A 25,445-nucleotide genomic window follows, 5' to 3' on the forward strand; every position below is an offset into this window, starting at 1 on the left:
ATTTTTTTAATACATTATATTTTATGGGATCGATTCTGTTCTTTCAACTGATATCAAAATACACCGTTTTAAGTTTAAATAGGATGAAAAGTTAGGACATTTTCAACAGTTGAAAATCAAAAGGTCTTTTAGCTTGAAAAATTGATCAAACAGAAAAAATATTTTATATTAAAAAAAATATATATTTGTTTTTGGTTCTATCATTTCCACTCGAATTACAAGTAGCCAATGGGAGCGGAGCCGTTTTCGTCTAGCCAATCAGCATGCTAAGGTTTTTTTTTTTTTAAATTGACTAAGATAAAGGATTTATACAGCCAGAGTCCCCCCCGTGATCCAGAATAATGATAATGACAATGTCAATGTCAACTGACAGATCACAGATGATGTACCGCTCGCTCGTCCTGTCAAAACATCGTCGCAGATTAAGTGCATCATAGAGTAAATAAACGACGTTATGTAGTGAAGTGACTAAAATAAGAACCGACGTTTATCGAAGTGTTTCGGCTTTTATAAATAAAATTTAAAAATGATGAATGCGAAATACTTATGAAAAGGTCTACACGGGTAGCACATTTGAGTTCGATGCCGTCGCCCGCGAGGGTTCCGAGGAGGATGGCAGCGTTCCTTCTCTGTTCTTACACCGGAATAGGTACGTGCCAGCCCTCTGCTCCGGTCTCCGGACCCTTGACACCTAGACAATGCGCGACGAAAGTTCTTTGACTAATTCAAAATAAAAGTACATTAATTAGGTAAGTAGGTAATAAATTAAGTATATTTATCATCGATATATTCATTGTTGTGTGGCTACCGGTTCCGGTTGATCTTCGGGCTGGTTACAACGCAAATATGCTGGCATTCTGCTATATAATTTCTCTTTTTTTATTTTGTGAAACCTCCAAAGGTGTGTCCTCAAGCTTGTCCTGAAAAAAAAAACGAATAAAGTTTTTATTGTACTACACTAGGGGCCACTTGCACAAACATTTAAATTTAACACTAAATCTAGATTTAATATGTTGGTGCAAGTGGCCCTAGGTATAAATATAGTAAAGATAACGGGAGCTTTCCATAGGTGAAATATTTTTTGCAATCATTCTAGTCGTTTCTAAGTGTGAAAAGTGTAAAAATAAATATGATCTAATTTGAAGAAATAATATACTATAAGTACTTAACACACTTGTGATGCACTATATTATGCTGCTACCCCATAGATAAGACGATTAAGCTTATTTGTGCGTGAAAAATATAACTTACTTTTTAAAAACCTTATAGCAGATTTGACAACTAGTGTTGCCCATATTTTCGTGAACCATATTGATATGCCTTCTTAAATCACCTTTGTTTATGAAATCTTTCTCACATCGCGTACACTGAAACACAAATTCATTTTGTTAAATCGTCCGAAATGCTCGTCAGTACAGTCAGGTGACTCGCAAACGTGCCACCTGCTTCATTAGACAATACAGGCACTCCTGCCCGCTGGACCGACGATCTTAGGTAGGTAGCCGGTAGCGGGTGGATGAGAAAGGCAGAGGCAAAGTGTTGTGGCGCTCCTTGGGAGAGGCCTACGTCCAGCAGTGAATGATTATTGGCTCATGATGATAAAGCAGGTTTTTGTGTACCGTGCTTTGTGCAGATCTATGTCAGATTAGCCGCCGTAACACCAGAACTACCGACGAAAAAAGGGGTGTTTTCAGTTAAACGTGTCTGTGTAGACATGAAATCCCTTATTTCGTCCGTGGTGTGACGGCGGCTAAACTCACAAAGAATGTCGGGGGTTTTTAACTTTGGTTACGTTATAAATTTCATGGTTGATTCAATAAATAAAGACCTAGTTACCTTAAAATTTCTTTCACCATTATTATGAACTCTTCTAATGTGTGCATTCAAGTTGGAGGCGGTGGTTGTTTTAATGCTGCAGTGTGGGCAGGACAGCGGCCGCTCGCTGTGGGCCAGGTGGGACTTCATGTGGACAACTAGCGTGCTTTTCGTTCGTCCCTTGTACGGACATTTGTCACATGCAAAGGGAAAAATATTCTCGTGGATCACCCTGAAAATTACACGATAAAAATACAAAATATTTATTTTCAGTAACTTAGTCTAGGTAGGTATAGCAAAACAATAAAAGTGTAAGTATTATACAGCAGACAGCATAAGGGCCTGTTTCACAATGTCTGGATTAAGGATAGGTACCTGTGGGATGAAATACATGCTATGACTGTCTGTTATTATGTTTTAGACAGTGACAGCATGTCTTTTATCCCACAGTTAGCCATTATGTTGACTTTGCGAAACAGGCCTTAAGTATTTATTTATTTCCCATCTTATACACGACTAATATGGACGTGTTAAAATCATACATAAATATAATACACTGAATACACTCTGCCGTGAGTTAGAATTATTTTAGTATAGGGCGTCAATATTCATCACTTCATATATCACACTTGAATGTGAAGTAATAAATTAAATTATTAATATAATATTATATTAATAATTTAATTTATACGAATGGCGTAGTGGTTAGTGACCCTGACTACTGAGCCGATGGTCCCGGGTTCGATTCCCGGCTGGGGCAGATATATGTTTAAACACAGATATTTGTTCTCAGGTCTTGGATGTGCCCGTAAAATGGCAATAGGCCCGCCCCCTATTACATTTGGACTAACATAACACTCTGGCGAAAAGTGGGTGCAGCAATGCACCTCTGCCTACCCCGCAAGGGAGTACATTAGTACAAGGCGTGAGTGCGTGTGTGTGTATTATAAATTAAAAAAAATATATATACGAGCGTACATAGTTTTATTTACTTAAAATTCAAATAAGTATACTTAAAAATCTTACATACTTACATATGATTTTTTAGGTCGTGTAATTTAGTGAACGACTTGCCACAAGAGGCGCATAAGTGTTGCGTTGGTTCTTTAGGTATTTTCTTCTTTTTCTTCAGAGTCTCGGGAGACATGGAAACTTTGCATCCATATTTTTTGTTGAACACATCCTGAAAAAAAACCATCTCACATATTTCAAATATTGTTTGTGTGTAATGTTACTGATGTTATACTTAACATAATAAAATATTGGCGAAAACAACATCATAAATTGTGTATGTTAATTAATGAGGGCCAGAATATTATAGCATCGTCTTCAATGGCGATAGGACCTAAGGGCCCAGGTTCTTTACTCTCAGCATACCTGGCTATTGTATTCTTCATCATTAAAATTATCAGATGAGTCCCGAAATTTATCGTTGGATTTTATTTTAACCTTTTTGGTGGTGGTATTTTTAACTGATTCAGATCTACATTTGTTCTCTTGAAACATATTTTCTTCTTTTTTAATTGATTGGCTTTTAATCATATATTTTTTATCTGTTTGTGTTTCTCCGTTATTACAGTTATATTCTGAAAAAAAAATACAATTAGGTATGTTTTTTGGCACATGATAATCATAACTCATGTAAACTACTAGAACTAAAATGTATATGATGACCGTATTTACGAGCCCTATCGTTTAAAATATAAATACTTAATTAACTATAACTATGCACACACTAAAGTCATATTACATGTGTTTGTTGTATAATAATAATAATAATAAAAAACTACATTAAGTACCTTGCTTTACATTGACTTCCATAATTATTCTATTACTCTGCCTGCACATGTCGCGAAATCTTAAGCCCCTGTCCAACTGGTCCACACAACTTTGGCAAATGTAAGTTGATAAGTCTTGCATGTAACAGAACTAAAGTTAATGTTTGTATTAGTATTATAAAAAGATTACCAATGAATATTTATGGTTTATGATACTAAGAATTAAGTGTAAGAAAACATACTTTTACTATTTGTTGATCTTATTAAGAATCAGCCAAATACAAGGGAAACAAGAGTAAAATTTTATAAGTTTTGGAAAAAATTGTGATGAAAAATGCATTCAGCAACTAACCCACAGTGGACGTCGTAGTGGGAAACCATTCAAGACTTGAAACATCAGGTTCAAGTGAGACAGAAGCTGTCACTTATACCCTCACAAAGAATAGTTTGTACGGCATGTGGTGTTGATTCTATAATTCTATAGTTTTTGCCAATGATTGATTGATAATAGTTCAATACCTGTGTTGATACTTACAAGAACTCCTGTGACGCTGTATATTTCTCCAATGAAGTTGGTCCTGAGTTCATTGTTAAATAGTTTGATGCTTCCAGTTTTCTCACAGCATACTCTACATTTTTGATCTGCTGATTTATCTGGTCTAAATAGTATGTTAAAATATTATATTGGATAAATAAATGTAATTTTCTTTGGTTAATGGTAAAACTAAACTAGTGTAGTTTTCATTTGTACTTAGTAGAGTGATCTATTTATTTCACAAGTAAGTACACAAATTTATATATATTTTTTCTAACTGAAGAAGATAGACTGGCCAAACCTTAAATTAACGATTTAAGTGTAAATTTTCCAAATTTATCGTGCTATAAATTCATCATCCTATTTATGCTCAGTTTACTCACCTATTTTTTTGTAATTTTGTTTTGTCGTCCTCAGCCGCAGCCGCAAGTAAAGTATGATAAATTAGGTACGAACTGGACATTGCCCTTACCAACTGCACCTAATATACAGAACACGATTATACCTATCTCAGTTATAACTAACAACAAATAAAAACGCTCCAAAATAAATGTGAAAATTGACGGACTCTCAATCAACTCACAATAGAAAATCAAAACATCAAATCAAACTAAGAGAAAACGATGTCAATGCTATATCAATTTCAACTTTATTTTGTTGTGCTGTAGGTATACAATACATGTACCAAACCACCCCTCTGTCAGTCATCACACACAGAATAGGAGAAAGATAATATTTAAGAAACCGGTGCTAATCGTAATGTTTCGGCCCTTTTTCGGCCTAAGAAAAAGAAGGGTAAGGCTGTTTTGTAAAATAATAACTTAAAGAATCTGACCCGCTTTGCGTAAGTTAGCATCCACTAACCAAACCTATTTAAATTAATTGATAAAATTGTATTATATGAGGGAAAAATATGTAAAAAAAATCAAAAACATGAGGTTTCCGAGATATTGGGTTCAAAAGTGAATTAATAAAAATATTTTTATTTGTATTTGCATTATTCGAAAACTGCCATGTGTGTATAGGGAAATACAGCAAACATCCAATATAAAAAACGAATAGCCAAGTGCGGTGCTAGCAGGAGGTACCTATAATTATTAATATAATTTTACCTGCGTTAGGGTAGGGAATTAATAAAATAAAAAAGGCGTAGGCGGGGACCAGCAGAGGGTTCACCATTTAGCTGAATGTTACTTAGAAAACATTACCCTAAAAAAACGGCTTTGTGTGGCGGTCAAGTTGGTCCCCGCCTGCGATACTTTCCATTAACATTGGGACTTGTTTTCATCTTTTTAGCGTGCAGTCGGGTTTTTTTGTTTGTTTATAATTATATTTTTTTATTTGTAACTTTTTAGTTGTTTTTATTATATGAAATTGAGTTCATGAACATTTTTTATTTCAATAATTTTGGTATTGTTATTTAAATACCTACAATATGCATATTTTTTTAATGTGCAAATCAAGCCCACACGGCATAGTTGGATTATTTTTTTTCGATCATCACGTTATGTCCTCTAGAGGGCGCTATGTACATTTTAATGTAAGTTCACATAGCCTATAACCATCGCGCCATCAATACGCTTCTAACGATATCTCATACATCAAAATCTATCAAGTCGTTTAGGGAACAAAGAAACAGACAAACATACATACATACAATCGAAAAACATTACCCCCCTCCTTCGGCAGTCGGGTAATAATATCAAGTTATAAAATCCAACAGCATGAATTGGCTGGAGTGTATAATAGTTACATATAGTAGGTACTTTTAGGTATATTTATCACTGAGATATTCATTGTTGTGTAGCTTATCGGCAGAGAAATCTGACCCCTCTCAGAAGCTTTGTTACTATGAGAGGGGGGTCAGGTTTCTCTGCACATGACCGTACCACAGTCTTCTATCACTACATAAATACACTTTTCACATGTGTGTTACGTTTCAGTATGTATGACTATATCTTTAAAACTACACAACGGAGTTACCTTTTACCATAGAATAACGAGTAAGTTGTACTTGTCGTGTCTATGCAGATATGTATTAGGTATGAACGAACAGGCAGGTTAGGTTACTGCAGGTTAGTTCCCGATTTTGCCGTAAGAATTCAGTGGTGGCGCGGTTATTTTTTATCAAATCCTATTCGATGTAGGTAAATTATTATTGATTTTCCTGTACCTCCTTTAGATTGACTGATAGAAAATGCTTTAAGCATTAAGTCCACTTTTTGTACACTTATTACTTAACGTAATTGTGCAATAATGAATCAAATATTATTACTTATTGTGTGAGCACTCCTTTCAGTTAATCCTAAGCCGACCGGATCCGTTCATTTGTTGACGGGGCGCCTTACTAGGTTAATAATCAAACAACATGTATCAGCTAGAGTATAGGCTTACAATGACAATCAATTCTAATTATATTTATCATTGAGTAAGTATAACATTATTCATTGTTGTGTAGCTACCGGAGCCGACTGATCTTCGGTCGGATTACAAAGTAAATAAGCTGGCAATCTATTAGGAAGATTCGACTTCTCTTTTTGAATTTTGTGAACGCGCCAAAGATGTTTCCTCAAGTTTTTTCTGAAAAAACGACATAAGATTTTTATTTCTTACTATCCGTGAAGGTATGGATCAAACAAAAGTTGGTGACTCGGGAACTCTTTCTAAACTCTTTAGGTATAGTTAAATAAATAAAAAACTACATGATATAAAATAAAGTCACATGACCAATACTCGTAAAGTTATGTCGTAGGATTTTTTGCCAACTATACTGTGTATATTTTTAAGTCTTGTAAGTAACTAAAGTTGCTCAGAAAAAGCCCCTGAGGAGGGTGCAAGGAACTTACTACTCTTCTGATGATGAGGTTGGAATATGTAGAGTACACAACATATTTACAGAGACTTCACAATATCAAACATACTTAGTATCATCATCAGCCTATAGCAGTCTACTGCTGGACGTAGGCCTCTCCCAAAGCACGCCACTGGATGAGATCTATAGCGTTCCTCACCCTATCATTCACCAGCCATATTACTACATACTATATATGCATAGCTACAAATCGAAAAAGTTTCCATCGTGATTATGGCCTTCTATTTGTTTCTGTGCTTCTCAAAGGTATAGTAGTAAAAGTATATACCTAACTAGGAAATGCACTTACTTGTTGAAAACCTTATAGCAAATTTGGCACTTAGTGGTGCCCATGTTTTCGTGGACTACATTAAAATGCCTTTTTAAATCAGCATTGTTTTTAAAATCCTTTTCACATCGCGTACACTGAAACATAAATTCATTTTATCACATCTAACGGAATGTTTAAAGTTTAGTGAGATGGGAATGAGCAGCAGTGAGAACTGTGGAGGTCGTTTAGCTGGATTTAAAAAATTATCGCTATACCGCAAAAAACAATTACATAAATGACCAACATTTTTTTTTGCTGTTTTCAGAATGTGAGAGCGTGAAAAAACTGAAGTAGTATTGTACTGTTGTGTCATTAACAACAAAATATCAAAATAATGTTTTTCAAAGTATTGTGACGATAATAATCAAGATACTACCTTGAAATTGCGTTCACCATTATTGGTATGGACCCTTCTAATGTGTGAATTCATGTTGGAGGTGGTGGTTGTTTTTTTACTGCAGTGTGGGCAGCACAAAGTTCTCTCGCTATAAGGCAGGTGCGATTTCATGTGAGTTACCAGCGTGTTTTTCGTTCGTCCCTTGTACGGACATTTATCACACGCAAAGGGGAAAACATTCTCATGAATTACCCTGAAATATTACAAAAAAAATTAAAAAATACGCAATATACTTACTTATAAACTAATAGTATTTTAACTAATGTTTCTTCATAATATTATATTGTGGACGGATCACAGATTTATATTTATGTACTTTCTACCGAGATTAGGTAGCGGTAGGTAATAACATAATTTTCATAAACCTAGCTTCTGAAATGCTTTTAATAATTAACTAATAATAATTATAATGTAAATACCATAAATACCATTGATGGTTATGTAATACAGACGTATTCTGTCAGACTTTACAGTTTAAGGTAACAACAATTATATTTCATGCAATAAAATAACAAATAAATATCTTACATATGATATTTTAGGCGGATTAAACTATCAAATTCCTTTCCACATGACTCACATAAGTGTTGCTTTAGTTCTTTGGGTTTTTTCTCCTTTTTCTTTAAAATCTCATGTAGTTTAGGTATAGCCCAAGAATTGGGTACTAGGCATTCCAAATTCTTGTTGTAGGTACACTGAAAAATAATACAAGCATTATAATAGTATGTAAATGGTAGGCCCAAGTGCCTTACTAGTTGTAGGTTCTAATCCCTCAGTATACCTGGCTTTTGTCTCCTTCATCATTCAAGTTATCATCATCATTAAAGTTATCAAAATCATCATCATCTGTATCAGATGAGTCCAGGAAATTCTTCTCCTCATTTGTATTAACTTTAATAGTTGCGGTGTTCTTCTTAATTGATTTAAATTTACTTTTGTCATTGTTGAATATATCTTCTTCTTTCTTAATTGATTGGTTTTTAATTATTTTTCTTTTATCGGTTGGAAGTGTTTTTTCAATATCACAATATTCTGAAAATAAAGGGTGACTTTGCATTAACATTGTTTACTATTTAAGTGATGACTTAAAAAACGCAATAACATACCTTGTTTCACATTGACTTCTACAATTGCTCTATTGCTCTGTTGGCACATGTTTCGAAACCTTATGCTGCTGTCCAATTGGTCCACGCAACTTTGGCAAATGTAAGTTGATAAGTCTTTCATGTTACGAAACTGAAATCAAATATAAATAATTGTATTATCAAATGATTATGAACAGAGATAGGCTATTATAATAATGGCAAAGTTAAAATAAGTTTTTTTGTGTGTTTACAAAATCTATTAGTAACTTTTAATAATTGGGAACGAGGTTGTAAGAGTGGTGGTAGTTAGTTGGCTAATGCATCCACTTCCTACAATGATAATAATATGCATTCAAATACTATGAAATGTAAATACCACTAAGTATTTAGTAATTTAGGTAATTTTTAAAACATTGTAACGAAATCTACATTACAACACAACATGTGTGTGAACCCACCAACCCACTGTGTACCAGCATAGTAGAAAGTGATCCCATCTTTTCAACACAGTTTAGGCCTTAAGGTCATACATATAATGCACAAACACTCCTTTCATGTTAGCCAGATTCATTCATAACAGAGTAATGTGTAATAGTGGGCCAGGTATTGATTTCATTATTCTGTACTAGGTGTTTGATTGTATAAGATAGATTGATGTCCTTTTCATACTTACAACAACTCCAGTAACACTGTATATTTCTCCAACAATGTTAGTCCTAAGCTCATTATTGAACAGTCGGATGCTTCCCGGTTTTTCACGACATAACCTACATTTTTGATCTGTAAACTTCTCTGGTCTGAAAATTGAATGATTTTTTAAAATTAGTTTCATACATCACGGTACATTTACTTACTAAGATGTTAAATGTTGGCTTTGGAAAACATTCAAACAAGGAACATAAGAGCTTATCTAACGAGATGTATTACAAGTCTTGCAGAGAACTATTAGTGTATCATTTTTACTTGTACTTTGTAGTGATTACATATTGCTAGTATATTGACCTCTTTATTTTTTAAGTACATAGAGACTGATGTTCTCAATTAAAATAATTCCATTTTATAATTTATAAAGATTGCTTACCTATTTTTTTGTATTTTTGCTTTGTTATCCTCAGCTGAAGACGCCAGTAAATTATGATACATGAGGTAAGAACTAGACATTACCCTTGCCACTTAGATAATACAGCACACTGTTATCACTGTTTTCGTTTTTCAGTCATAAGCAGCAAATAAAATTTCTCTACATTAGATGTGAAATTCACCTCTACAATACAAAACTTTGCAAAACTTGAATCAACTCCAATGAGATTAATCAAAACAACAATACCTTTTTTGACGTTAGACTATGTTCACCTACTCTATGCTTCAATCACAGATGCGTTTATGTAGGGAGGGGAAAAATTATATTTTTTCGGCTAAATACCGGTTCAAATCTATCAATATTTGAACCACAGACTGTGAAACTAAAACTATCAATCAATCAACTCCAAATGCCAAATGCGTTTCTGTCAAATACCTATTTACATTAAAGCATAGTAAAACATTTTCTATAATTTTGTTTTATTATTAATTTGGGAAATAATAATTATATTATTAATACGTATGTGAATAATATGGCTACGTATCTGACTAAAAACATGCTTGATAAGTTTACCAAAAGAAGATTTCCCTGTAAACAAGAAGACGATAAAAGCTGCGGCAGCAGTGATCAATGGTACAAAGTATTTAACGAAAGGTATGCACTTTGCAATATTAATTTTATCATGGATTTCGTACCCTCGACGCTGTATGAGCTGTATCCAAAATTTGCAATGTTTTAGTTAACACATTTATTATTAATTTCAGCAACAAACAAAATATATCGTCGGATATGATCTGTAGAGTTTGTGCCAGAAGTGGTTGCACTCCGTTGATCGATAAATTGACTGAAGAATATGACATAATTAGTGCCATTCGATCTATAACTAATGTTTCTGTAAGTACCTACTTCAATTCTGCATGCTAAGGTGCCATAGAGGTACATTCATCCAAATTTGTAAATTAAATTTTGCTGTAAATTTTAAAAAGTACTATGATATTCAAGTTTTCAATAACTATTCCTTGATCAATAAGGCTGAATATAAACACTAATGTCTAGGATGATCAAATTACCTCTACAAAAAATTGTAATATCTTAGTTGATTGAAGACATGAAAGCTGTCCATTGAAGTTGAATAAATGTTATGTTTGCCATCAGTATTCCACCATGTGAAATTCAATTACAGATAACAGTGGATGATTCTCTTCCTAAATATATTTGTACTGAATGTCTTGATACATTGAAGATGGCTCTAGCTTTTAAGAAAAATTGTGAGGCCTCCGACAGAAGATTTAGAAAGATTTTAAATCCTTTGGGTAAGTTTAACTCTATGTATAATGAAATAAAATAAACTTGAATATAAAATACTAACACCAATGTTTCTTGAAGGTGATCCCTCTTTGCATTCATACCCGTACTCAAAACACGACTTCCACCTGATACTGCATCAAATGAAATTGCAACGAATGAAAATAGAAGAGGAGAAAGAGAAGCAGCGGCAGAGCCTCGAGAAGGCCAAGAAGAAGAACTTACCAAAAGAAAAGACGTTCCACTGCTCACCGTGCGACATGACGTTTCCTGATAAGGTTTGCAAAAAAAACTTAAGATAGATCTCCTATTACATTGAAGAATCTATCAAAACTTTTCTTTTCAAGATTCAGAAAGGAAGCTAGATTTGTCACTTTATTACCTAATTATCACAATGATTGTAATTAGATTGAACTTAAAATGCTTATTTCGCTCTGAGAGTCAACAAAATGCAAACAATATTTAGGTTTGTTTTTGAATGTGACACTCCATCTATTCGTATTGTTTATCAAAGTCACTAACACTTTGGTTCTCCACTGACAGGAGCAGTTGAAGGCGCACCGTCGCGACCGGCAGTGCATGCGGCGAGCGTGCGACATCTGCGGGCAACTAGTACTCAGGTAAATTTAACGCCTGTCCCCGCTGCATGGGTATGTAATCGATCTAGATTCGCGGTAAATACAGTGCTGTGGTCACAGACATGTATGACACTAGATTCCCCAATGTATGTACGTACGTATGTATGTATGTATGTACTGCGCGTCTCAAAAGGTTGATCATATAAGATAGTTCATACATCCAGCTGTCATTATCAGTGTCAAAAATAATAATTCCTATACTTTTCGCCCAGTTCTCATAGAAATTAGTGCATTTGTGGAATCTAGTCATATATGGCTGTGGCTGTGGTGGTGGTTGATCAACGTGTTTTGAACATCGTTATCGACATAGTTATCGACATCGTTAACAGACGTTCATGTTAACCGGGTTTGTAATTAAGTCTAACATATATGTCTATCTATACGTGATAGCGTAGCTCCCAAACGGCTAAACCGATTTTGATTAAGTTTTCCAACTCCCAGCATGGCGCAGCACCGGCGGCACACGCACAAGGACCACACGCCGCACAAGTGCGCCACCTGCGGCAAGGAGTTCCCCATCATAGCGAGGTTGAAGACTCACATGTGAGTTGTTTGTTTTTTTGTAAGCCGCCCTTTTGAATTTTTCATTCATGAGAAGATACTTCTTTTCTTTCATGTTAGCTGAAAGAGATAATAAATACAGCTAAATATAAATTACAATTGATACTGTCTAATCTTTTCCACATGTTGCATTTTGTGTTTTACTCCGCGTCGCCATCTTGAAGTTAGAGTTCTGGACTTTTTTTTTCATAAGAAGATTATTCTCTTCAGCAATCACATTATTGAGGGTGACTGAATCAACCAATTAGAACTGGGGAATCGGGTACAGTCGTCTAAGGCGCCATCTGTAATCAGCTTTTACTTTTTCTCCCCATTGATAACATCTAACCGTTCCTACAGGCTGGTCCACACGGACACGTTCAACTTCTTCTGCGACATGTGTCCCTACAAATGCAAGCACAAGTACTACCTGGTCATGCACATGCGCACGCACACCGGCGAGAAGCCGTACAAGTGCACGCACTGCGGCGCCACCTTCGTCAACCCCAGCAACCTCAACAAGCACAAGCTCACGCACCGCGAGAAGCAGTTCAAGGTATCTATAGTAGCTGTACAGAAACAATGTATCTATGTACGTACAAGTGCACGCACTGCGGCGCCACCTTCGTCAACCCCAGCAACCTCAACAAGCACAAGCTCACGCACCGCGAGAAGCAGTTCAAGGTATCTATAGTAGCTGTATAGAAACAATGTATCTATGTACGTACAAGTGCACGCACTGCGGCGCCACCTTCGTCAACCCCAGCAACCTCAACAAGCACAAGCTCACGCACCGCGAGAAGCAGTTCAAGGTATCTATAGTAGCTGTATAGAAACAATGTATCTATGTACGTACAAGTGCACGCACTGCGGCGCCACCTTCGTCAACCCCAGCAACCTCAACAAGCACAAGCTCACGCACCGCGAGAAGCAGTTCAAGGTATCTATAGTAGCTGTATAGAAACAATGTATCTATGTACGTACAAGTGCACGCACTGCGGCGCCACCTTCGTCAACCCCAGCAACCTCAACAAGCACAAGCTCACGCACCGCGAGAAGCAGTTCAAGGTATCTATAGTAGCTGTATAGAAACAATGTATCTATGTACGTACAAGTGCACGCACTGCGGCGCCACCTTCGTCAACCCCAGCAACCTCAACAAGCACAAGCTCACGCACCGCGAGAAGCAGTTCAAGGTATCTATAGTAGCTGTATAGAAACAATGTATCTATGTACGTACAAGTGCACGCACTGCGGCGCCACCTTCGTCAACCCCAGCAACCTCAACAAGCACAAGCTCACGCACCGCGAGAAGCAGTTCAAGGTATTTGTTATATTCTTTTCTACTCTGAGGGAGGGGGAAACGGGTAAGTAATACGAGGTATAAAAACGAATAGTATAACATTGACAAGGTATACGCCCATATTTTATAAATTTATTAAGTATTACGTTCACTGTGTATAACAAACGGAAGGTATAATTACTAAATACATAATTTCGTCAAGAATAACGTTCAAAAAGTATAATTTCAATTGATATATCGATTAAAATGTATAAAGTTCATAATATATAACGTTTATAATATATATTATTCAACGGATATAATATAATTATGTATAATGAACAAAAAAATATTATGATTGGAGCTACACTCACGGGCAATGAAATAGTTCCACTCACAAAATGCCGTCATCAAACAACGCATTTTTTTCAAACATTTAGTTTAAAATTTGAACAAAGTATTACCATTTTAGTTGGTAATATCCTGATGCTCTGTTAAATGTACTTCAATATTTCAGAAGGCGTCATTAAGCTAGCCTTTTCCGTCTAGGAGTAATTTGATACTTTTCTCAGTGGAACCTTTTCATTGCCCGTGAGTGTATGTTGGGAGACGCTCCGCTCCGCTTCGCTGCGCTCCGCTTTGCTTTTAACGAACATGTGCACCTAACCGCTCCTCCTCGCTTTGCTCATCGTCGTACCTATCTTTAGGCTTTCGTGCTAGGGGGTTTGTTTGACGGTGTTGGGTAATTAAACACAGATTATGTGTTATGAGAAGAACTTTATACAAAATGATAGTATATATTTTAATTGATATACGTAATGTATGTTATACGAATTGATATTAGTCCTCGTGAGTGTTAGTTATTTTGATATTATATGAAATGTACGTTATACCAATTGAATCTTATACCTAATGAAATTATAGATTTTGTTATTATACGTTGTGAACGTTATTAATGTGAAATTATATGTTGTGAACGTTATTAATGTGAAATTATACATTTCGTTTTTATACGTCGCAATATGCACCCGAGGGAAACTCCTGTGCGTGGCTCTCTCGAGTGGAACCTTTGTACATGTCCCCCTAATTTCAGCTCAGCTAGTTTAGCTCCCGTGTAAATTGGAGCAGCAAGCCTGGATGTTGTAAAAGCTAAGATAGGCGCTCTGAAGGTCCATGATTAAAGGCTGGTTGGCAAGCACAGAGAAAATCGAACGTTGACCTTTGCATCTACAACCAATCACAATCTCTGCCGCAGGCCATCAAGGTTACTGTGCAAGCGTGAGCGCACTATGACTGTGCGCTTGCGACAGAGACAATTTCATAAAGAGCAATGCCCATTTTTCTCTGTGCTTAGCGACTGTGCTTTTGATAAGTTATCTCCTTTCTATCTATAGTAGCTATTATTTAAAAACCTGTCTCTCCCCCCAGTGTGCACTCTGTGACAAAGCGTTCCGCACGAGCGCGGCGCTGCGCGAGCACCACGAGGCGGCCCACATGAAGATCAAGCACTCGTGCCACTACTGCGGACGAGACTTCTGCTACAAGTGAGCACCAAGACCAACCTTAATAGATCCTATACAGCGTGTTGCAAAAAGGGTATACTAAGCCGAAACCTACATGTGCAGCATGTTATATCTAAGCCTGAAAATCAAATCAGAATTTCAAAATTCGCGAAAAATAGACTAATTCTCCATAGTAAAAAGTCACGTGACCAACAAAGTTTCTATGGAAAATTATAAATATATTTGCTGTATAGTTTAGTGCACTGCAAGTGAGCCTTTGTCTTTATACACACCTCATAACGACCGCGCACATTATCATGTCGGTCCGCCGCGTACCGGAAAGCAGGGCAAAAGTTCCTCTAATTTATTTTATTTATAAAATACGACCGGCCTTTGAGTTTCGGCTCGTCATCATATGTGCATCCTTTACAGAGGAAGAGGAAAAGACAAACATAAATTAAAACGTAAATATTTTTGTGATATTTAGGGAAATAATATACGAGTTTGTTGTTCACCATTCTTCTATTCGGTAATAGACAACCTAAACATATAAACAAACTTCTATATCAAAAAGGTCCAAACACCACATTCCTCCCCTACTATTTACAAAACAATATAAGCAACTTAAAAATCAATACATCCTTACACATTAATCCAACTAAATTAATAAATCATTAACAAAACAAAATCAAATAATTATTCAGATAAAATATTTCCTTTTTATTATACTTTACTTATATATAGGATTCGGATTCCTAGTGGAACGTACTGGCCGACCACTGTCACCCACTGGTGGCTGAGGAGCAGCCTCGCCTCTACTCTCCTCCCCCTCTATAGAAGTGCCAGCAGTAACATCGGTGCAGTCATAGTATGGCACATCATCATCATCTTCCACAATACCCTTATATTTCAGGAGGTGATCAACATGCTTTCTAACTTTCACATCTAAATCTCCTATGTACACTATATACATCATGGCACCTATCTTCTCTTCAACTTTGCCCAGTTTCCATTCAGTCCTATTACCATTATTAAAAAAACATTTAGCCAAAACATAGTCACCGATACAAAAGTTGGCTCGCCTATGGCCACCGTACTGTCTACATTGAGAGTTTTGCTGAGCAGAAACATTTCTCTGAGCTTCAGCCGACAGCAACACCGTAGCCGGCGCATCCTGCGGAGCTGGCGGCGGTGGTGAGCCTCGCAACAGATCGAAACGACCGCGCAACGTGCGACCGAACATTAACTGCGCAGGAGAAAAACCTGTCGTCAAATGAACCGAGTTCCTGTAGTCAAATAAATATCTATTTACACCACTCTGACAAGCTGTTTGACTATCTGCCGGTTTTAGTATCACCTTCAAAGCCCCTTTTACCGTCTTAACGCTATTTTCTGCCTGGCCATTTGATGCCGGATGGTACGGTGCGCTGGTGATGTGGCTTATACCATTGTGCTCACAAAAACGCTCAAACTCGGCTGACACAAAATTGGGCCCATTATCACTCACTAGGGTCTCCACCAATCCAAATCTGCTAAAAAGCTCTTCTAATTTTTCTAACACACTTTTAGTGTCCGTTTTGCTCATCACATAGCATTCTACCCATTTTGTAAGTGCATCTACAGCAATTAGGAATTGCTTGTCGTGCAGTGAAAACATATCTATGTGCATGCGCTGCCACGGCCGCTCCGGGTATGTCCAGACCGCGAGCGGCGCGCGCGGCGGCGCGGGCCTCAGCGCGGCGCACGCGGAGCACGAGCCGACTGTCTCCTCGATGTGCCGGTCGATGCCGGGCCACCACATTCGTGCTCTAGCCTCTGTTTTACTTTTCACTACACCAAAATGAGAGCTATGCAGTTCATCTAGTAACTGTTTACGAAATTTACTAGGTATAACCAATTTATGGCCCCTAATAATGCAATCGTTCTCTCGAGACAGTTCTAATCTACACCTATAGTATGGCCTCAAATCATCATCATTACATTTGGCAGGCCATCCATTCCTAATACAGTTCGACAATTTAATCAAAACTGGGTCTCGGCTGGTTTCAATTTTTACATCGGCAATTGTTATCGGTTTCAATAAAGAATCCGACATAAAATGTATATACAGTCCCGTTTCATTATTTTCGGAATTATCATCTTTGTAGCTACCTATTGCTCGAGAGAGAAAATCAGCAACATTATCCTGGCTTCTAACGTACTCTATCTCGAAATTGTAAGCCGTCAAGAACAATGCGTACCGCTGCAACCTGTTCGCCGCTAATTCCGGTACGCCCTTTTTGTTACCGAATATGGTGATCAACGGTTTGTGATCAGTCCTCAGAATAAACGGCTCTCCACGTCCATAAAGGTAATGGTGAAACTTTTTCACTGCGAACACTATGGCTGTTGCTTCTGTCTGAATCTGGGCATAGTTACACTCCGCTTTAGAAAGCGTACGCGAAGCGTAAGCAACGACCCTCTCCGTGCCGTCCGGCTGCCGCTGCGCCAACACCGCGCCCAGCCCGTGCGGACTCGCGTCTGACGTCACTATGGTCGGTAATTCGGGGTTGTAATGAGCAAGAACTTGATCCGATGCTAATTCAGTTTTAATCCTTTGAAATGCATCTTCTTGTTCATTCCCCCATACCCATTTGACCCCTTTTTGTAACAGCGCGTGCAACGGACTCAGAACACTTGAAGTGTTCGGCACAAAGCAACAGTAATAGTTCACCATACCTAGGAATGACTTCAATTCACTCTCATTCCTGGGACATTTAGAGTTCAAAATGGCTTCTACCTTTTTCGGAGACTTGTGTAAGCCATGTCTGTCAATCAAGAATCCCAAATACTCTACAGACTCTTTGAATAACTCACATTTGTCCTGCTTCAAACGCAACCCTGCCTGTTCTAGTCTTTTCATCACTTCCTCCAGTCTTTTAAGGTGAATGTTCTTGTTTTCCCCAGTTACCAGAATGTCATCTAAGAAGATGCAAACACCCTCAATATCACCTAAAAGATTCTCCATCGTCCTTTGGAAGATGAACGGGGCATTGCTTAAACCAAACACCAATCTGTTGAAACAAAACAACCCTTTATGTGTGTTAATGCACGTCAAATACTTTGAATCGTCTAGAACCAGTTGGTTATACGCTCGAGACAAATCAAGTTTCGAAAATTCTTGACCACCGTGCAACTTTGCAAATAAGTCCTCAATGCGAGGAATAGGATAATTATCCATGCAAACCAATTTATTCAGCGTTACCGAATAGTCAGCAAACAGGCGTATATTTCCATCGGGCCGCAACACCGGCACAATAGGAGTAGCGATCTCGGAATGCTCAACCTTTTCCAGAATCCCTAACTCCACGAGGCGATTCAGCTTCTCTTCGACCTTTGCCTTCAAGGCAAGAGGAACGGGCCGCGGCTTGAAATACTTAAACTGTGAACCTTCTTTAATCTTAATTTAAATTTTATGCTTATTGAACGTACCTAATTCGTCCCTAAACAATTTCTCATATTTCTCTTTTAAGTACGTTTCATAGTCACCCCTTTGAATGTTAAGGCAGTTCTCAGAACATAACTTCTAATTGAATGCGCCAATAAAATCCCATCCTCGTCGCCAATGTGATATTTAGGCAAATAATATACGAGTTTGTTGTTCACCATTCTTCTATTCGGTAATAGACAACCTAAACATATAAACAAACTTCTATATCAAAAAGGTCCAAACACCACAATTTTGTTTATGTAATTGTTCTGTATTAGTACTATGTAAAGTTTCCAATCCAATCAAGTAGGAAATAGTAACCTCAAATTCACATTTCAGATCGGACCTGCGTAAGCACGAAATCAAGACTCACAACCGAGCGAAGCGAGACTATATAGGCGGGGAGCCTTCGTACAAGCAGGTAACTAAGTATATCTTATCCTAATAGACAAATTAACAAATGTTTCATAAACATACTATTCCTCTAACCCTTTTGGAGCACATACAACATTGGTAATATTTTTGTGTGTATTCAATATAAATCCCTTCACAATACATCATATTTAACCTACAACTGTAAATGTCTATGCATAGGTGGAGCGATTGCAGCGACAGTCTGAGCCGGTAGAAGAAGAGAAGTGGCGACAGCCCGACACCACTGAGCTGGAAAAGTGGAGGTAATAACTACACTCGCGAGCAACCAAATCGACTCAAGCCTTCACGGCGCACATATACATTGATTTTCCTAAAACGATAAATGGTAAATATAAAAGTGATATGTCATTCGAAAGCTGAAGAATTAGGCTTTCAATTAAGATCAATACCATAAAAAAAAACTAAGCGCAGATTTAATGACGCATTTTAATTGCCCGTCAGTGTTAATTACCTCATTAGGAATCCACGCCTTGCGCTACCTGATCCCGCTATAAAACCTTTCCACATCCGGTGTACCTTATCAGTCGCTTGTTGCAAGTTGACCGGTACACATCTCGTTGCATTGTATTCCTTGTTTTCGCAAACCCATGGATACCACACCAGAAGAAGCTGCTCAAGTTGTTGCCTTGCTGCAACAAGGGTTAAGTCAGCGAGCAGTCGCTGCCCAGCTCCACTTGAGCCAGTCTGCTGTATCCCGAGTATACAGACGGTTCCAAGAGACTGGTGCCTTCAATCGAAGACCAAGAACGGGCCGCCACCGCTGCACTTCAGAGAGAGACGACCGCTTCATTGTCTCAACCTCGCTGCGCAATCGACACCTTACGGGCGTTGATGTGCAGCAAGAACTGAGACGTGTACGACAAGTGGCTGTCAGCGAGTGGACAGTGAGAAGACGCTTGAAGGAAGCCAACTTGACACCAAAAAGACCTGCATCAGGCCCCAAATTGACTGCAGGCCACCGACAAGCGCGTCTTCAGTTTGCTCGAGAGCATCTCGATTGGAGCATTGCGCAATGGCGGTCGGTCCTGTTTACTGATGAGTGCAGAGTGTGTCTGCATGGCAGTGACAGGAGAGGCCGGGTCTACCGGCGTCCGGGGGAACGATTTGCCCAATGTTGTTTCGCTGAAACAGTAGCATATGGCGGCGGTTCCTGCATGATGTGGGCTGGTATTTCTCTAGAGGGAAAAACCGCACTTGTTTTCGTGCCTGGAGGCGGCCGAGGAGGCGGGTTAACAGCTGATCGGTACATCACCGACATTCTACTCGGTCATGTTGTGCCCTATGCAGAATTTGTCGGTGAAGACTTCGTGCTAATGCACGACAATGCCCGCTGCCACACGGCACGAGTCAGTCGGCAGTTTCTGAGAGAGAAGGAATTGCGCACGATGGACTGGCCTGCGCTCAGTCCTGACCTGAATCCCATCGAACACTTATGGGACGAGCTCAAAAGAAGAGTTCGGGCCAGGAATCCAGTCCCTGCAAGCGTGGACGAGCTGAAGACAGCTTTATTAGAGGAGTGGGACGGCATTCCTCAGGAAACTGTCAAAAAGTTGATAAGGTCTATGAGAAACAGGCTGCAGGCTGTAATTAGGGCAAGAGGGGGCAATACAAAGTATTGATTTAAATAAATAAATTTTTATCTTAACATTTTTTGTTTAATTTGTATAATACGATACCCATACCCTTTTTTCCTAAATTCCCGTTTTTCCTACAATTGCGTTCAGACATCATTTATTTCAAAAATGATGAATGGATTTCAATAATAATGATATCAAATTAAAGCTGACATCTTAAGCTTTTAAATGACATATCATTTTTATTATTTCTATTCATAATTTTACTTGTATTAATGTATGTTTGCGCCGTCAAGGCTTGAGTCGATTTGGTTGCTCGCGAGTGTAGTTAGATATATGAAACGTTTATTTGTCCTATTATAATATAATAATAATTTTATTATAATTTTATTTTTTTTATAATAATAATATAAATAAATCAGTAAAAAAGTAGTTGGCAAAAACCTAAACTCATCGACTCATTATAATTGCTGAAACATTGATCATAGCCAAACACTAAAAGCAGTGGTCAACATTTATGTTATAGTCCCTTCATGTGGCAACGCCGTGGATTACCCAGAATATTTTGGGCGCACCGGTTCTCGGTTCTCCACGGCAACCAACCCTCTCCTCTCCTACCTCCAGTGAGTCTGGATCGAACACTTAAGGCGCTATGATACGCAACATTAGCGCCGCCAGTCGATAAAAACTCATGCATTCTGTTTGAAAGCGTTTTTCCAAAAACTGTTAAGGCCACCCCCCTCGTCATATTAATTCATATTTTAAACCATATTGTGTGCGTACAGACAGCAGCAGCAGGTGGCGGTGGCGGCGCCGGTGCTGCCCCCCGAGTTCGCGGTGGCCGACGGGAAGGACTTCATCTACTTCACCGACGTCGCCATGCCGCAGATTGGTGAGTTACACACACACTCACATATATGTATGTATATGTATAATTCACTCACGACTGTAATCCCCGAAGGGGTAGTCAGAGGTGGCTTACAAGTGAGTGACACATATCCTATGAAATATACCTACTATAGCTGCGATAGCAGAGGAGTAGTACGCGACACTGCTATTTTAGGCATTTTAGCTAGTGATAAGTTGACAATGTTACCAAGAACATCATAGCATACCATCATAGCACGGGGCGCAAGACGAGACGCGCGGAACAAGAGGTAACAAAGGTTTTCGCCAAGTGAGAAGTGCGACACAAGGTTTATGTGACGTTTTGCTTCGCCCCGTTCGTCTTGTGCCCCGTGCTAGATTTGTTGGTTTCCCTATATAGACACAGGAAATACTTACCACATACCTATACTGGATGGATTCTTATCAGTGATGGAACCTCGAGATGAATTTACCTGATGTACTAACCGAATAATGTATGACCGAATATTATCACATTTCACACCAATGCTGATACTTTGATACATTATACTGATCACTAATTATACTGACGAATCATACACTCGTCCACCATAACCACTTCCCTTATTTTCTGTTTTTTTTATGTATTATCAGCTCAATTTTAATTTTATTAATATAATTTGTGTTTGTTTCAGTTCAACAACAAACAGTAACGATTATGTAAGTATTCAAAGCCTCTTATCCTGAAATACGTAAAATACTCATAATTATTCCCAGTAAATTTTCGTCAGTGTGCTATCATAAGTCCGCTTCATTTCCTTTCAGATCCATAAGTTACCTCATTATACAATTTATTAGCCTAACAGTATTGAAAAAATAAAATAAAATAATTTTACTTTTCTAGGCAGGACATGACCGTGAAAAAGGATGATGTCAAACTTTACGAAACCCAGCAGGACATCACATATTTTTAGTATAAACTGACCTTAGTAAATAATGAGTATCGAACTAGGTATTATAAAATGTACTTATAGGAGTTAAGCGATATATGAATGTAAAAGCTGCCTAAAATGTTTGATTGTTAACTACTTATTTTAAATTAAATAAAAAATGGATTTACAGTGTAGGAAACCGAAAAAGCAGCACTTATTACTACAGGTATTGTCTTAAAATTATAGTATCATTTTCAACTTAGGAGACAAGCGATACCTAATCGGTTATTATGTGTGTGTATGTATAGTTTATTTAGCTGTAAGTTGCTGACATAAAATAGTTATTCATATCGGCTCATAATCGTATCATTTGTAATCGTTAATTTATATTGGTACTATCACTGTCAGATGCCTTGTATAAAAAAAAAAAAGTTTTTTTTAGAACTCATTGTATTTTTTATTAATTTAAATGCTTTAATAATGTTTTTGTTAGATTTGAAGATTCCAATAAATTTCTCATTGATTAATGTAGAGTAGAAAACAATGGGTCGGGTAAATTGTACCTATGACGTAATGAAAGACTAATTACATCTCTGTCCTTTAATTTCGCCAAATGAAAAGGGGTTTTATTGACTTTTAACGTCATTAGGCACCGTTGGGCGCCCGCACTTGTACATCAGCAGAATATTAATGACGACTTCTAAAGCTTTCCACCGTTTAAAGTTCATTTTCCTGTGTCATTGCTGTTAAAATGCCGTTTCGTCCATGTTAAGTAGGAAAGAAAAAGTAACTTTTCCGACCATTATTAAAATCTTGAAGCGAATGGAAACTTTTCGTCCGGGTTCTAATTATTCTTTGTTAGTCCTTCTGTAGCCTTCAATGAAGTTTTTTCCACTTTGTCCGATAATTAAGTGGAAAAAAGAGAAACTGGCGACATTGTACAAATTGATACAAAAAAATAACATAAAATTTAAGCAGACGAATTAAGAACCTCCGTAGTCTGTAAAAAATTATAGGTAAGTAGTACCTGACAATCGAGCTAGACAGGTTATTGTAAATGTTATCTGCTAATACTGGCTACATACTGCTTCTTTGATATTATTTTTTACACAAAGGTTGTCTGGCAAAGATCGCTTTTAGTGATAAGACCGCCTTTTGTACCCTAATTAATTTTTTGTTAATTTTATTATTCTGTTTTTGTGTACAAATAAAGTCTATTCTATCTATATAAGCCGGATTAGGTACACAAAATTAACCAACTGTGAAAAATGAATAAAATATACCGTCTTACAAAACCGGAAGCACGATTTGTGTCCCTTTTGCCTCCAAGGAGATTGTATCACAATAAGAAATGGAATGAAAAACACGCCGTTGGCTCCTGAATACCATCTAGAAGGTTCTCTAATAAGATAAAAGAAAATCTGCGGAGCTAGAGGTACATTGGAAAATCTGTTTTACCGTATTCAGATAAGGACTATAAGACGGGCGTCAGTGCCAGTGCCTTTGGGGATTTCGGCAATCTTCTGAAGGTTTGAGCCTGGACGTGTCGTGAATGATACCAATTATCTTGTCTTCGTCGAAGAGATTTATTTTAACTTATTCTTTTACCATGTAGTAGCCCTGCTACGCCCGAACGTAGGTACCGCACATAGTTTCAGCGTCAGAGAGAGAAAGAAAGTGAAACTGGTTCCTCACTTCCCTCTCCTCGACCCGACGCTGCCTGTTTCAGTCGGTGAGGTGCCAGCTCCATTCTTGTCCGTGCGCGCGCGGCGAACGCACATAGCCTAAAAATATTTTTCTTAACCGTATTTATTTAAAAGTTTCTGTTTGAAAAATGCCAAAAAGAAAACATGAAGAAGACAGTGAACAAAGATATCTGCGAAAGTTAAAGAAGTACGAGGAAAAACTTCTTTCTAAACGGAAAAAACGCCAAAGTCGCGTGATATATTCTAGTGACGAAGATATTGCAGAAATTGAAGGTAAGATTTCAATTTTAAAGATAAAATCTTTTTACATTTTTTGCTCACATTACAACTGGTTTTTAACACATGATTACAATGTATTAGAATATTGCTATTCGTCATATTGACGATTACATCGAAATATTGACCGTGATTTATTATAGAAGCTTATAGCTGACAATTTATTATATTAAATGAAGTATTTTTCATTGCATTTATTTTATCTAGTCGCATATTTCATTATATTAATGAAAAAGTATTTAATCGTTTCTTTGCATTGCTTTTATTTTGCCTAGTTGCATATTGCAAAATGTAAAGGATTTACACATTGTAAACCAATTAGACTATCTTTGCTAAGCTTTATCTAACTTATGTGCTGCGGCAAACCATTACGTGACTTATAGCCACAGTAATGTAACCCAATTACATATTGTAATTTGTAAGCTTGTCTCGCTCCTTACCTAAGTTTGTTTTATGCTGTGGGAATCGTTTGTTTCGGCGAAAAAATGATTCTACCTACATAGCTTATTAAATATATTATTATTTTTTGCTTTATTATTTTTTGCTCTTTTCAGAGCATTACAATAACGAAGAAATATCAGCCGATGTACATAATATGGCAGATGTCGATAATAACGACTTAACCGACCATATTTTCGAAGGTGAATCAATCCCAACAATAAATTTGAGTGAAGAGGATACTCAAAAAGAAGGCCAGGATGAATCTATAAGACCTTCATTATCATCAGTAGTTAATCAAGTTAACAACGATGCTGGACCAAGTCAAGATATCGAAGCCGAAGAAGACGTCTATGACGCTGAATTACTTCGCGCTCTGGGTAATTTCGAACCAGAAGAAGTTATTTGGGGCCCAAATATCCACGACGATATCAGTAAAAGACTACAATATATTTTGCAAAACGGTTTAAAAAAAGAAACCAAAGAGGAACTGATAAAAAAATATTTATTTCCAAGCAATATGCAGTTTGCGAAGGCTCCCTCTCTAAACCCGGAGGTAACTTCCATGTTGAACGACCAATATAAAAACCGAGACAAGCTAATGCTGAGTAAACAAAATCAGCTGGGAA

The 25,445-nt window shown here is 37.5% G+C and overlaps 3 protein-coding genes across 3 annotated transcripts; 1 reads left to right on the top strand and 2 right to left on the bottom strand.

Moving 5' to 3' along the window:
* Nucleotides 1-745: 745 nt before the first annotated feature.
* Nucleotides 746-4,667, bottom strand: LOC105388760 (zinc finger protein 624). The gene is made up of 8 exons (XM_048626666.1): nt 4,512-4,667; nt 4,129-4,252; nt 3,615-3,744; nt 3,193-3,401; nt 2,850-2,998; nt 1,837-2,047; nt 1,252-1,367; nt 746-920 (listed from the first exon to the last, which is right to left on the bottom strand). Exons 1-8 carry the CDS (start codon nt 4,589-4,591, stop codon nt 791-793), a joined length of 1,149 nt encoding a protein of 382 aa, XP_048482623.1. The 5' UTR covers nt 4,592-4,667; the 3' UTR covers nt 746-790.
* Nucleotides 4,668-6,503: 1,836 nt separating this feature from the next.
* Nucleotides 6,504-10,143, bottom strand: LOC119690316 (transcription factor Ouib). Its single transcript, XM_048626835.1, has 8 exons — nt 9,874-10,143; nt 9,466-9,589; nt 8,814-8,943; nt 8,489-8,739; nt 8,236-8,402; nt 7,687-7,900; nt 7,290-7,405; nt 6,504-6,708 (listed from the first exon to the last, which is right to left on the bottom strand). Exons 1-8 carry the CDS (start codon nt 9,951-9,953, stop codon nt 6,573-6,575), a joined length of 1,218 nt encoding a protein of 405 aa, XP_048482792.1. The 5' UTR covers nt 9,954-10,143; the 3' UTR covers nt 6,504-6,572.
* A 153-nt stretch (nt 10,144-10,296) lies between these two features.
* On the top strand, nt 10,297-22,844 carry LOC105388751 (zinc finger protein 724). The gene is made up of 13 exons (XM_048626863.1): nt 10,297-10,527; nt 10,638-10,767; nt 11,057-11,186; nt 11,260-11,456; nt 11,722-11,798; nt 12,258-12,359; nt 12,717-12,912; nt 15,067-15,182; nt 18,949-19,030; nt 19,204-19,286; nt 21,404-21,510; nt 22,160-22,184; nt 22,369-22,844. The coding sequence occupies exons 1-13, from the start codon at nt 10,406-10,408 to the stop codon at nt 22,436-22,438; spliced, it is 1,437 nt and encodes a 478-aa protein (XP_048482820.1). The 5' UTR covers nt 10,297-10,405; the 3' UTR covers nt 22,439-22,844.
* Nucleotides 22,845-25,445: the final 2,601 nt, after the last annotated feature.

Source organism: Plutella xylostella, chromosome 17 (assembly GCF_932276165.1).
Source record: "Plutella xylostella chromosome 17, ilPluXylo3.1, whole genome shotgun sequence".
Lineage (NCBI taxonomy): Eukaryota > Metazoa > Arthropoda > Insecta > Lepidoptera > Plutellidae > Plutella > Plutella xylostella.

What these genes read in the sequence shown, in the direction of transcription:
- LOC105388760 (XM_048626666.1), bottom strand. Translation starts at nt 4,591, where the DNA reads ATGTCCAGTTCGTACCTAATTTATCATACTTTACTTGCGGCTGCGGCT. An exon ending in ACAGCGTCACAGGAGTTCTT is followed by an intron (nt 3,745 to 4,128) that starts GTAAGTATCAAC and finishes CATTAACTTTAG; the next exon opens with TTCTGTTACATGCAAGACTT. An exon ending in CACGACCTAAAAAATCATAT is followed by an intron (nt 2,048 to 2,849) that starts GTAAGTATGTAA and finishes TGTAATTTTCAG; the next exon opens with GGTGATCCACGAGAATATTT.
- LOC119690316 (XM_048626835.1), bottom strand. Translation starts at nt 9,953, where the DNA reads ATGTCTAGTTCTTACCTCATGTATCATAATTTACTGGCGTCTTCAGCT. An exon ending in GCAAAAATACAAAAAAATAG is followed by an intron (nt 9,590 to 9,873) that starts GTAAGCAATCTT and finishes TTCAATTTTCAG; the next exon opens with ACCAGAGAAGTTTACAGATC. An exon ending in ATGAAGGAGACAAAAGCCAG is followed by an intron (nt 8,403 to 8,488) that starts GTATACTGAGGG and finishes ATTATTTTTCAG; the next exon opens with TGTACCTACAACAAGAATTT.
- LOC105388751 (XM_048626863.1), top strand. Translation starts at nt 10,406, where the DNA reads ATGGCTACGTATCTGACTAAAAACATGCTTGATAAGTTTACCAAAAGA. An exon ending in GGACGAGACTTCTGCTACAA is followed by an intron (nt 15,183 to 18,948) that starts GTGAGCACCAAG and finishes TTCACATTTCAG; the next exon opens with ATCGGACCTGCGTAAGCACG. An exon ending in ACTGAGCTGGAAAAGTGGAG is followed by an intron (nt 19,287 to 21,403) that starts GTAATAACTACA and finishes GTGTGCGTACAG; the next exon opens with ACAGCAGCAGCAGGTGGCGG.